Consider the following 12,387-nt stretch of genomic DNA (forward strand, 5'->3'; position numbering starts at 1 on the left):
CGAGTTCGATCCTGCTGCCAGCGGAGCCTGGAGGTGGTCACCTGGGAAGTGAGTGGCACCTGGAGATGAGCGAGGGGAAGAGGGAGAGGGAAAGGGACCGAGAGGGACCCAGGAGAGGTGTTCTGAAAGGAGGAGGCCAGAGTGAATCCTTAAGCTAGGTTCTGAAAGTCAGCTATGGTGTGTAGCAGCCCGGAGGCGGGGATGATGGGATCATGGGTTGAGGGGCTGGGGGACAGGGTATCAAAAGATAAGAATGGGTTCAGGCAAGGATGGAGGGGGATTGTAGGTGGGGAGTGCTTTCCTGGTGAGCTGTGTTGTTCGGGGGTGTGGAAGAGGGATAGAGAAAAATTAAGTGGGAGATCACAGTGCAAATGTCTGCTGAGAACAGTCCAGCATTAGAGAGGAGAGGGAGTGATGTGCAGGGGGTGTGGGGAGAGTCTCGTTTCCCTGGTGCTGTGCTTGGGTGCTCAGGGCACCCGTGCCGAGGGAGGCTGCTGGAAGGAGGGAGCATGTGGGCGCACTTGCAGTCAGGTGGGTGGGGGTGTGCCAGCAGCAGCCTGGGAAGGTTCCCTCCTGAGTCGGGGGTGCAGGGCAGAGTTGGAGAGGAGGCCGCAGGAGGTAGGAAGTGGCAGGAGGGGGTGTGGGGAGGGAGGAGCTCAGGGCTTGGGGAGGTCAGCCGGCGGGCGGGGCTGTGGTGCCTCTTCCCTGCGACACGGCTGTGCCGGTCACCTCGTGTGCTGTCCCTTGCCTGCATTGCTGGGCACTGGAAGGCGCTTCTGATAAAAATCATGGACACTGAAGATGACAAGCATCGATGTAATTTGAGAGCTGAGCGGATTTCTCACTGATAACTTGCCCCATGGATTTGTGATGACGCTCGCCTGCCTCGCCTTGTAGTTTTGAGTCTGTGAAACGTTTAACCTGTCTTTCCCAGCACTGTGTGCGTATTCGGTATAGTTACATTGCTTCTGTCTTAGTGGCAGAATATAAGCGTGACCTTTAACTGTACACTTGTTTCTTGTTAGGAGAAGTGAACCTAGTAAGCAAGCAGGAAGCCTTGCATCGCTCTCTGACGCACCCCCCTTGAAAAGTGGGCTCAGCTCCCTTGCCGGAGCCCCCCCATTGAAAGACTCTGAAAGTGAGTGCCTGGGAGCCCCCGGGTCTCCTTCCTGAAGATGTGGACTTTGAGGACTCAGGATGTGTTTCTCTTAATTAACTAAGTACTATGTGGTTATTATTTATTGTTCAGAAAAAGCCCATAATTTTACCAGCGATAGTTCCTGTTCGTTGCTTTTTAATGTGGTCATGTTCACTTCATCGTTCTGTATTCTCTTTTTCCTGTGCCTTCAAAATACTTTTAGGAAATTGACTTTTTAGCCGCCTTATATAGTAAACATTTTAAAAGTAATTTTCTGTCTTGTTGGATATTTAGATTGATTTGAGTAGGATTTAAATTCAGTTTTTAAGAATTTGTGTCCTAGATTCTATGAGACCATAGTAATTGTCATAGGAGTGTTAAAATATTTGGCCTTCAGCAATTTGGATCTAACGTATCTTTTTTTCCACTTTGGATATTGGCATCACTTTCTTTGTGTGTATGTGTATGTTTGATTTTTTTAATTTATTTTTTCATCATAAGTGCATTTTTAATCCCCATCACCTGTTTCTTGAATTCCACATTCCAGTGAAGTCAATACAGTATTTTTCTTTCTCTGACTGACTTATTTCGCTTAGCTTTATACTCTGTAGCTCTATTTATTTTGTTGCCAATGGCAAGATTTCATTCTTTGGAATATGAATCTGACGTGTTTACATGTAGCAGAGGGGGGTGTCAGGCAGACATGGAATGGCCACTCCCCACACGCAGTTGGCGACAAGACCAAGGATTTGAAAGCACAGCCTTAAACACGGAGATCTCATGTGGGTGAACTTCGTTTACTGTGTTATAGTGGACGTGTTTCATCGACAGTGTGTTCACAGCATAAATGTGCCTCTTTTGAGAACGTTTCCTAAAAAGCAGATCTTTATTAGGATATTGTGGTGTGGTTTTATGTAATTTTGTGTATTTACTAACCTTTTTATATCCCGTGTCAGGGCAGTAGGCTTTGCCGGGACAGGCGAAGGAGGTGATGTGTGGCTGCTTTTAGCCATCTGGCAAACGCGCTGCGTGTTTGCTAACGCGTCCCATCAGCTTCTGTCTTGTCCTTTGTCCTGGTCTTCGTCACCTGCAGTAGGGAGTCTAGCACACCATGATCGTGTCACTCTTAACACTGATCAGGGATAACGACGTGGACAGGACATTGAGCGCTTGGGACTGAAGAAACAAAACCAGTGAGGTCAGTTTGGTGAATGGACTAGCAATTGAATTAAAGCCACATTGAGAAGTTCAGAGGAAAGTAAAATTGGTGAGAGTAATTAACTCACACCCGGTGAGGCTTATTATAGACGGTGGTGCCAGAGGGTTGGGCGAGAAAGTATTTGGGTGGTCAGGTTCCAGTAAAGACTAGTGTTGCGTGTGGTGAACAAGGGCATACAGTGCATGACGTCAGCGTCATTCATCAGAGCTTGTAATTCTTTCTTGGTGTTTGGTTTGGATGCTTTAGTCATAAACCCTATGCTGAAGAAAAATGATGCGGTTTAGAGATTGTCGTATTCCAAAAGTCAATTTAATGTGAATATTTTTCCTTCACAGGTAAAAGAGGAAACACAGTTTTAAAAGATCTGAAATTGGTCCATGATAAAATCGGATCACTTGGATTAGGTAACTGGATTTCTGATTTTAGCATTCATTGTCTGAAGGTGATTATTTTTTAGAATAAAATCTTAATTGAAGTGGCTTAGCCTACAGTGAGCACTCCGTGATCAGATGTTTGGATGGTCTTCGTGAATCCAGGGTTACTCCATGTGCCAGGGCCGAGTAAAGCAGCAACCACGGCAGACTGTCCTTGTGGAGCTTGGATTCTAGCGGGGAAGATCTGCGTCAAACAGGTCCCTGCAGATGCTTGCAGTGTTGAGAGTCCGTGTGCACGGTATGCACATGGGTAGTAGTAGGGTGACTTACTGTAGCCTCATCATTCCGGAAGAGCTTCACCTAGGAAGAGACTTCTCCGCCAAGACCTGGTGGGTCAGGGCCAAGGGGAGAGACTTCAGCTCAGACTGATGACGGGTTGTGCAAAGGCAGTCACTTTTTATTTTTTTAAAGATTTATTTGAGAGGGAGAGTGCGTGAGTGATGGGAGGGGTAGAGGGGGAGGGAGAGAATCTCAAGCAGACTCTTCACCAAGTGCGGAGCCGGATGTGGGGCTCCATCCCACACCCTGAGATCATGACCTGAGCTGAGCCAAAACCAAGAGTCAGATGCTCGATCGACTGCACCACCCAGGCGTGCCCCCTCCCCCCAGCAGACTTCTTCCTGCAGGGGTTGGATGTTACAGAAAATAGAAATCACACGTCATTTCCCTGTTCTTTTCCACTCCTGTGCCTCCCCCTTTGTATTCTGGTTAAGTCCTGAGCATGATGTGCCAGGCCCTCGGTGGCCCCCGCCAGCCCTTCTACTCTCCCCTCTTCTTATCTCCCCCCTCCACTCCCCCAGTTTCATTATTTTGAGGTTTTATTTGTTTCCTCACTGTTCTCCAAACCACTTCACCCTTCCCGTCTCTGGGCCTTTGCATGTGTTATTTCTTCTTGGCACCCACTTTCCCCAATAATTTGTACGTCTGGTACATTCTTTAGGTTTCCCTTCAGAGAGTTCTCTCCAGCCCCTCTAACAGCATCTGGTTTGTCTGGCTGTCGGCTGCCTCTTTCTTTCCACTGGAGGTTAGCTCCTTGAGGCTAGAAACACCACTGGGAGTCTCACACATATTTGACAAATAGATAAAGTGATCATGGGCTTTATTGGAAGAGGATCGTCTTGTCTGACTACTCTAGAACTTGAATCCCCTCAAAGATGCGTCTGTGGAGATGTAGTCTGGTCTGACACTTGGAAGGACTCACGAGTGTCCATACCACTGTCCTCTGAACCCAGCTGGCCATCGAGCCGGTCCTCCTCCTCATGGTCTGCACGCTTCCTCTGGCGGCCACACATGTGCCCATGTGTCTTCCACCTGCCGGTCTTCCACTGTGGAACGTGGCTGTCGTGGGCCCTTACGTCTTTGCCTTGAGGTTGACGGTCCGGTTTCCTCACCTGGTTCTCCGGTGGTGTGGAGGGAGGAGGGTGATTTCTGAGTCTTACAGGTGCTCGTGCTGCACATGCAGACACTGGTGACACTGCTCCGTTCGTCTGCGGCCCTTTCCTCGTCCCGTTGCCTTCTGCGGAGAGTGGACTGTGTCCCGGGGTGTGGGTCCAGCACTTCGGACGCATGGATCCTGACACTAGTTCTCCCACGGGCTGAGAGCTCTTCACGGGTGGAGCCGGGATTTGAACGCTGTTGTGTCTCACTGAGCTGCTCCTGTTTGCTTTGCTCTGTCGCCTCTCTCACACTTCGTGATCCTTTAAAAATTTTATATACTATGTTGAGTTGAACGCGTCAGTAACAGGGACGCCTGGGTGGCTCAGTCAGTTAAGCATGCTTGTACTCTCTCTCTCTCTGACAAAAAATCCTTAAAAAAAATTATCGGTAACAATTACGATAACTTGCTTTTATCATGAATATAGTATCACTTAGTATCAGATGACTTTATAAATGGTAAACGTACAATGTGATTACGCTTTTGGGGACTTGGAATAAAAGACTGGGTATTAACTACATTTTATGACATTTTACTATTTCCTAGGCAGTTTATTTGGTCATTTACTTTCATATCCTACATGGTTAAAAATAGTATTTCTGATCCTGGTGACTTCTTTTTTTAATGCTGCAATATAATTTGTTAATGTAGTTTTTCCTGAAAGAGACGTTGTGTGTGATTACAGATAAATTGTGGAGCATGTTGGTGTAAATATAACCTATCATTTCTTAAACTTACCAGGGACTGGAGAGGAAGACGACTACGTTGATGATTTTAATAGGTGAGAGACATAGTTGGGCAGCAAGTACATTGTAAACAGTTTCTGACACAGGAAGTACAACACAACTCCATCCGTGCTCATTTCAGTGTATTCGACTCTCCTGTTCATACTGACGCAGCTGGAGAGAAGACCGTTAATCTCACATTACACGCAGGACTTTGAAGCCTGTTTTAGCTTGGCATTAGAATGTGAACAAATGTGTTATGTCCGGGAAACTTGATAAGAATGGGTAAAGCAGAGGCCCCGGGGAAGTGACGCAGAGTCGCTCAGAGGTGTCGGGTCGCGGGATCCACGTGCTCCCCCAAGTCCGGGGCGGGGGGCACACGCAACTTTAAAAATGGCCCTCTCCAGTTATTGTACTGATTCAGATGACATCGCTTAATGCTTTGTTTCAGATCGTTTTTTTTTTACGTACATAAGGACAATGTATCCTAGGAGTTGCCTAATAGTTTGGAAATATTTGTTATGGTTAGGATTAGAAATTTTAGAGTCTGAGAATTTTATACAATTGACATGGTTTTTTTCCCCCCAGTTGGGAATTTATGTTTATTTTTTAACAGAATAATTTATTAAACAGTTTTTTTTGAGAAGTGGCATGGTGTACGTAGTAGATGAAATATTAAAAATCTGGGTTTGTGTCTTCTTTGACCTTGAGTCCGTGGTCACCTTTGTGGATCTTTGTTTTCTCATCTCTTGAAGTGACTCGCCTGTTTGTGGCTCACTAAGTTACTTTAAGGATCAAGTGAGATAATATGTATGAAATTCATGAGATTTAATATTGTTTATTATATCTTATTTTAATGTTTATATTCAACGTTCTTTTTTCTTTTTCTTTCTCTCAAACTAGTACCAGCCATCGCTCAGAGAAAAGTGAGCTGAGTATTGGTGAAGAGATCGAGGAAGACCTTTCTGTGGAAGTCGATGACCTCAATACCAGTGATAAAGTACGGTGTGGGCGTCGCCTATGCAGCGCTGCTCGCGCCTGTGTCTCTGGCCGCGGTTGACTGTAGAGCTTAACGGGATTTCAGAGGGACAGTGCAAGGTTGTGACATGACAGTTCCCGGCCCAGGCTCTGGAGTCAGAACTAGCCACCTCAGTGGTGTAGTCAGCAGAGGCAAGACGTCCTGTTTGGAGAAGGCAGGATAGAAGTTGGCGCAGGCACAGGAGTGTGTGATCACGGAGGCGAAGCCGCGTCTCGGCGCGCAGGTCAGGGCTGGTGCAGAAGCCGCGGGGGACGCTGCAGCCACGGTGGACGCAGGCTGTACACTTAGGAGTCCGTCCTGGAGAGCCGCATTGGACCTTTTCCCTAGGCAGACAGCGGCGTATACTTAGATGTGTGTCAGACAGGAGGGGTCAGGGAGCCTCTCAGGATCTCCTGTGGTGCCCACGGAAAGCTGCACCTGGCCAGGCCGGGGCCTTTCGGGTTGTAGGTCGCTACAGCCTGGAGGTGAACGTTGCCTTCCCGAGTGAGGAGGGGGTCAGTGGTCGTGACCGTCAAGGGATTAGCAGGCGGGAAGGCCTTTGAGAGAGGCGGCGCTTTATCATGGACACAGCGCGTCTGAGGCAGCGGCGTCTGGGCGGGCGTTCCGTGCTGTAGGCGGGCTTTAACCGTCAGCCCTGGGCCGGTCCGTTGGTGAGATGGAAGCGGGAAGGCCTGCCTCCCAGGACTGTTGGCAAGGTTGAGCGAGAGCTCCCCGCGCGTGGTGCGCTTCCGCCGTCTCTTCGCTTCTCTTGCCGGCCCTCGTGCCGAGCCTGGGGACCGTCGCGTGTGCTCCCTCCCGGTGACCCGAGGGGCTCCAGGAGGGGTGGGCTAGCAGGTTTTTGTGTTGTTAGAGTTTTGCCGTTAGCTCAGCCTTTTGGTGATTCCCACAGATTCCAAATAGGAGGAAGAGGGTGACGTAAGGGACTTTGGAATATTGAAGCAGTTTGCCGAGTGTAAGATACTTAAATGACAGCGATGTATTTTGAGGATCGTTTGTGACTGCTTGCATTCTGATACTGGTTCTTTTTTTTTCTTTGAAACAACAAAGCTCGATGACCTGACACAGGACCTGACTGTGTCCCAGCTCAGTGACGTTGCGGATTATCTGGAAGATGTTGCATAGACGTGAAAGAAGGAAGTATTCTAATCAACAAAGGACAAAGGACTCTGATCAGTTCCATTTTTTTTTTTCTCCAGACAATCACTCTTTGCTGGAATGTCTGCTCCCTATTGGTGCCTTGTGTTTCAAAAAGACTGCAGATATTTTTAAAAATTAAGTTTTCATTATACTAAACAAAAGCTTCCTACCTGAGCTGGTGTATGGAAGATACAATATTCTTAATTTGGTTTGGCTGCACGTTTCTCTGTGGAAGTTGATTATCTACAACTCAAATTCATTACAAGGAGTGAACCCATGAAAATATGAGTATTAAGAGCTTACTGAAAGGTGTCAATAAAGCTGTAGGTTCACACAGCTGTGTGTGTGTGTGTGTGTGTGTGTGTGTGTGTGTGTGTGTGTGGCTTTAGGCATCCGGAGTCAAAGCATACTTGGTATTAGGTGTTGTGCACAGAGTTGGTGAAGTGACCTGAAGCTTATTACCGAAAGTTAGATTTGATAGGTCAGCTTTATTTTGTATTTCCTTCCATCTGGAAGGGTTGTTAGACCATTACGGTTATATTAAATACTCCCGTGTGCGCTGGTTTTGCTTGTTTTGAAGAAATCTAGAGGTCGTTATGACTTTCAGTCCACAGAGTTGTCACTGACAGCATCCGTGGTCGCCTCTCCTGTCGGTAGAAGGAGCTGTTAGTCACGGGCTGTCGTCTTTACAGTTGTAATTATCGTGTGTAAAGATGCCTGGAAACATTTAATACCAGGATGCATCTGTAACCACCAAGCAGTGCTTTTATCTCAGACCTGTAAGTTGATTGTATTAAAATCCAAATTGGACTGTAACAGTGGTAATGGCCTAAGACCATCCCCAGTGTGGCGAGCCTTGTGCACTGTGCAGAGGTTCCTTGCAGCCCCGCCCAGACGGAGGCGGCGCTGGCCCCGCGGGCAGCCTCGCTCCCGCTGTCCCTGCTGTGCTGCTGTCAGTGGGGTGGCTGACCCTCACTACTGGGAGTGACGCCGGCGTGTTCCCAGGAATGTAAGTGAAGCTGTGATCGTGTGCTACATTTTGTACTTTTTTATTTGCATTAAATTATGTTTTTTTATTAAAAGTCACCTTTATTAATAAAGAGTCAACTAGACCTCCTTGATTGATTTCAGTAAGTGAGCAGACTTCGTGGTCCCTCTAGGGCCAGTTTTTCATTCCCTATCTGCCTCAATGTTACAGAAGTATTTGCTGGCCCCTCATATGTGAAGGGCAGTGGTAACGAAAGGATTGCGATTATATAACGTGACGGTGTGATTGTATAACATCTAAGTGAAACTGAGCCACGAGCACCAAGAGGAAGTAGGACAGAAAGTGGGCCAGCGCGACCTGGGAGCCGCTCTGTCGGTCTGCCCTCGCTTTGTGGGCTCTGACCTCAGTCCTGGTGGCGGGCTGTGTGTTGTGTGAGTGCACAGCACCGTGGGGAGATGTAATCTGTCGCTGAAAGTCCCCCAATGCGCTTGTTGTAAAATGCATGTCCCTAGATGTCCTCTCTGTAAACAGTCACTTTCTATAAAGCATTGTAGTTTTCCTCTGGGCCTCTGGAATCTGTGTCAAATGTGTGGCTTATTTTTTATCTGATTGAGCTAGATTTCAATGAAATGATTTGAAAGGATAGCAGGAGGTGGCTTTTTAAATTTCTGGAAAACTTTGAACAGCATCTGAAATTTGTCATTCTTCCGTTATCTAGAGAATCTGACCTTTTGATGACATCTGGGAGGACGGGCAGAAAGGGCCAAACATGGAGCTTCCTTTGTCATCGGCACTCCATACAGCTAGTGATGTCAAGTAACTTAAAATTCAGTGAAGAAAAGTTCCATTTCCAAATGTGTTCCTCAGTTAGATAGGTTTTGAGTGTGTGACTATTTTCTTTTTGCTCAGAAATACATTTTGACATACTGATCCGTGAAACACATTTTCATGGTAAAACCTGAATTTGACAGTGGAATTTTTCAAGTGTGAGGTGTCCTTTTATTGGTGATAATTCAAAGTGAATAAAAAGCTTTTATTCTCTCCTGTTTGTGTTCCTGCACCTGTCCCATCTCGTGGTGTGTGATGGTAACGCCGTAGCCCGGTGTCAGCGGCTGACATCGTCCCCGTCCCTGTTTGGCCCCTAGTGTGTGCCCAGTAAGGATCCATGGGCATGTGGACAGGCTCTTCACGCGCTGGCGAGGGTGTCCGAGAAAGGTTTCTGGCTGGGCAGCTACCGCTGAAGGACAACATCCCACAGTTAGGGGGTCAGCCATCTTGACCCTGAGCTTGGAGAGGCCTCAAGTGGGTTCATGGTTAAGGCCGTCGGGTGAAACCAAAGCTATGGCAAAGGCAGCAGACTGTGGTCCTGTCCGTGGCTCTGTGTGGCTGTTGGCACGGGGAGTGGCAGAGAGGGACCACGCTTGCTGGATTGCCAGCCCGGCCGGACTCACACGGAGCTTCTGGAGAAAGCACCACCCCCCGAGTCAAATGCAGATCCTGCTTGGCTAGGATCCCCTCCCGTGGTCCGCCCTGCCCTCCTGACCAGGGCCACCTTGCCAGCCTCTGTGCTAAGAAGGGGCAAATCGGGAAACCAGTGCAGAGACGACCAGGCGGCTACCTGTGACAGCCGTGTCACTTCCACGCGGAGGAGTGAACCGCGTGCTGCCGAAGGCTGAGCTGAACAACGGCAGCAGGCTCTGTTGGAGGAAACAGTTCAGAGCACAGAATAATCTAATAAAAACCCAGCTGTCCTGCTGGAGAATTGAGATGACTTTTGTACCTAAAAGAGGCCACTTTCAAAAACTGATTGATGAGAAAATGGTTGGGCTGGGTCCTCCGGTAGAAGGACTGGGTGGCAGGACGCCCCGCACCCCGCACTGGCGCCTCAGACGGGGCTCCACGTGCCTGGCCCGAGAGCCAGCGTGTGCGGCGAGTGGCAGTGGGGACAGTGGGGACAGGAGCCATGTGGGGCTGGAGCTGGCCGGCCACGCCCTCACGTGCGGCTCCTCCCCTGCAGAGCTGGTGTGTCCTGGTGAAACTGGGTGATTTCTAGTGTAAAAAAAAGACTTCCAAGATTCCTTGATACAGTTGAGCGTGAGGTTGCCTGTGCCGGATGCTGGACGTGACCGAGCTGGGGCTGCAGAGTCGGCAGGGAAAGTGTTGAACACAGAGCTGCTATCCTGCTGGAAAAGGAACCTTCCTGCCAACCAGGAATGAAGCCCAAGGCAAGGTCTGGGGGCCTGGCCTCTCCCGAGTCATCGGGGGTATGATGTTGTGTTCCTGTGGTTCGGGGCGGCTGCTGGCAAGCCTCGCCCCACCTCGAGCACAGCCGTGGCCCATCCGTGGCCCATCCGTGGCTCCGCCTGCACAGAACACCTCACAGCCCAGCTGTCCGGTGGGAGCAGAAGAGCCGGCGGGAGGGTGGGAGGAGCCTGGTCCGGGGCATTTCACGGCCAAGCTGCGGCACAGATCTCGAGGGAGAAGCCGGGCAGGGCAACAAGGTGAAGGGCTCCATACGAGGGCCTGTACAATGGTCACCTCTGATATTTTAACTTGAGTCGTTTTTAGCAATTTATGCAATCTTCAGATTTGATGAAATGATTTTTCCCATTAATGTTCAAGTTTCAAACATTTTATAGTTGCAGTAAAAGCCAATTTGGCTTTGTAAGTTGCCAGGTATTGGCTACAGATGTTCATCATACGTATTTTCTTTTGAATCCTTGACGTTTGTGAAACTGCACGGTAGCTCTTGTGAAATGAAAATTTTTGTGAAAAAGCTCCCTTCCCATTTAGAGCAGTCAGCATTGCTCTGGCTGCTCTCTCAGTCCGTGTGCTTTCTCTGACTTCTGTTTTATGTTGTGATGCAGGGAATGCTACTCTGTGCCGTCACACTGAACCGTGAGCCTTGAAGCCAGTGTTTCTTCAGACCCTCACGCTGTTGCCTCTGCCTGGACGCACCCCCTTCGCCCCCCTCTCCATCTCACACGTGCCTGGGCAACACCTGGGCGATCTTCCAGGGCCCAGCTTGGGGAAAGCACATGGTCCCTGTTCCCTCGGTGTGCTGGGCTCTTGTCACCTGTTTGCGTTTACTCCCTGAACAGCCGTCATGGGGAAGTCTCACCAACAGCTGTTTTCCAGAGGTTCCGGGGGCTGGGCACAGGGCAGTGTGCCGAGTGCCCACATGCACCACAGGACACCCTGGCATCGCCCGCAGCGATGGCCAGGCACCCCTGCGCTCAGGGCTGGAGTAGAGGCGTCCTGCCTGCCAGGCCGCTTACGAACCCTCCAGAGAGAAGAAGGAGCTCGGCCCCTCCAGGAGACTAGAAGAGCCTCCCCCAGGATGACTGGTGCCGTGATGTTTGACGTGATCTTTGAACTCAGTACCCTGAAACGCTGGTGGCGGCCGGGGTCTGCCCAGGACTGCCAGAATCACATGGAATGAGCAGAGGGCGCTTCTGAGGAGGAAAGGTGTCAGCCAGCAGGGAAGTGCCGTGGGGGGGGGGGAGGCAGCCCAGGAGGGCGGGGCGGTCGAGCGGGCCATTGGAAGCCACCGCAGACGGGAGCCCTGGATAATGATGACCAGTGTTCCCCACGTGCTCCTCTGGGCACGGAGAGAAAGTACTGCTGACCGCTTGGGGCTGCTGCTGCGTAACGGAGCTCATGCTCGGAGAGCAGTTAGCACTGTCGTGGGCAAGTCAGTGCTGTCAGTGGTAACCACCTTCCCCCGGGTTGGAGTCCTGGGCGTTGGTGGCACCTGGACGTGGAGGGAAGGAGAAGAGAGAGTGCCTTAGGTGGTTGCTCAGCTTCTGAGGAATTGCCCTTCCTCTTCCAAGACCCGAATCCCATGTCGCTTCCTGCGCTGGGTCTGCCCCCAGAGTGATGCGTTGGTGAGTCCACTTCCTCCTGTCCCTGGCGGTGGCCTCAGAACTGGGAATCTACTGTCCCTGGGGGGACTGTTGGTCTATTATCAATGTGAAAACCACCGGATCAGTTACAAAACGTATGTATGCCATAAAAACTTACATTCTTAACTATGATTTTAGCTCCCCAAAATGCGCTGTAGTTCTGTTCTCAAGATGAAAGGAGAACAGCTCTTAGTGCTAGTACATTGTGGACTGAGCCGGGGACGGGCTCCAGTTTCCACTTTCTCACTCATGCTGCTAGGGATCTCTGTGATAGAATGTCAGAAATTATCCCGACATTAATCATAACAAAGCGCTCTTCAGATTACACTAGAAACAGTAATTCATGAATTAAATTCTGAATACAAAT

The 12,387-nt window shown here is 49.5% G+C and overlaps 1 protein-coding gene across 5 annotated transcripts in view; it reads left to right on the forward strand.

Annotated features, from left to right (window-relative positions):
• The window catches only part of CEP43 (centrosomal protein 43), a 39,929-nt gene extending 30,773 nt beyond the window's left edge, over window positions 1–9,156 (forward strand). For all 5 annotated transcript variants that reach the window (XM_002918698.4, XM_034669440.1, XM_034669439.1 and 2 more), the window contains 5 exons: window positions 1,026–1,138; window positions 2,693–2,761; window positions 4,968–5,007; window positions 5,855–5,951; window positions 7,038–9,156. In XM_002918698.4, the coding sequence (XP_002918744.3) occupies window positions 1,026–1,138; window positions 2,693–2,761; window positions 4,968–5,007; window positions 5,855–5,951; window positions 7,038–7,112 (394 nt within the window). In that variant the 3' untranslated portion in view covers window positions 7,113–9,156. The remainder of the gene's footprint in view (window positions 1–1,025; window positions 1,139–2,692; window positions 2,762–4,967; window positions 5,008–5,854; window positions 5,952–7,037) is intronic.
• Window positions 9,157–12,387: the final 3,231 nt, after the last annotated feature.

The sequence above is a fragment of the Ailuropoda melanoleuca genome, chromosome 10 (assembly GCF_002007445.2).
Source record: "Ailuropoda melanoleuca isolate Jingjing chromosome 10, ASM200744v2, whole genome shotgun sequence".
In the NCBI taxonomy this organism is placed as follows: Eukaryota; Metazoa; Chordata; class Mammalia; order Carnivora; family Ursidae; genus Ailuropoda; species Ailuropoda melanoleuca.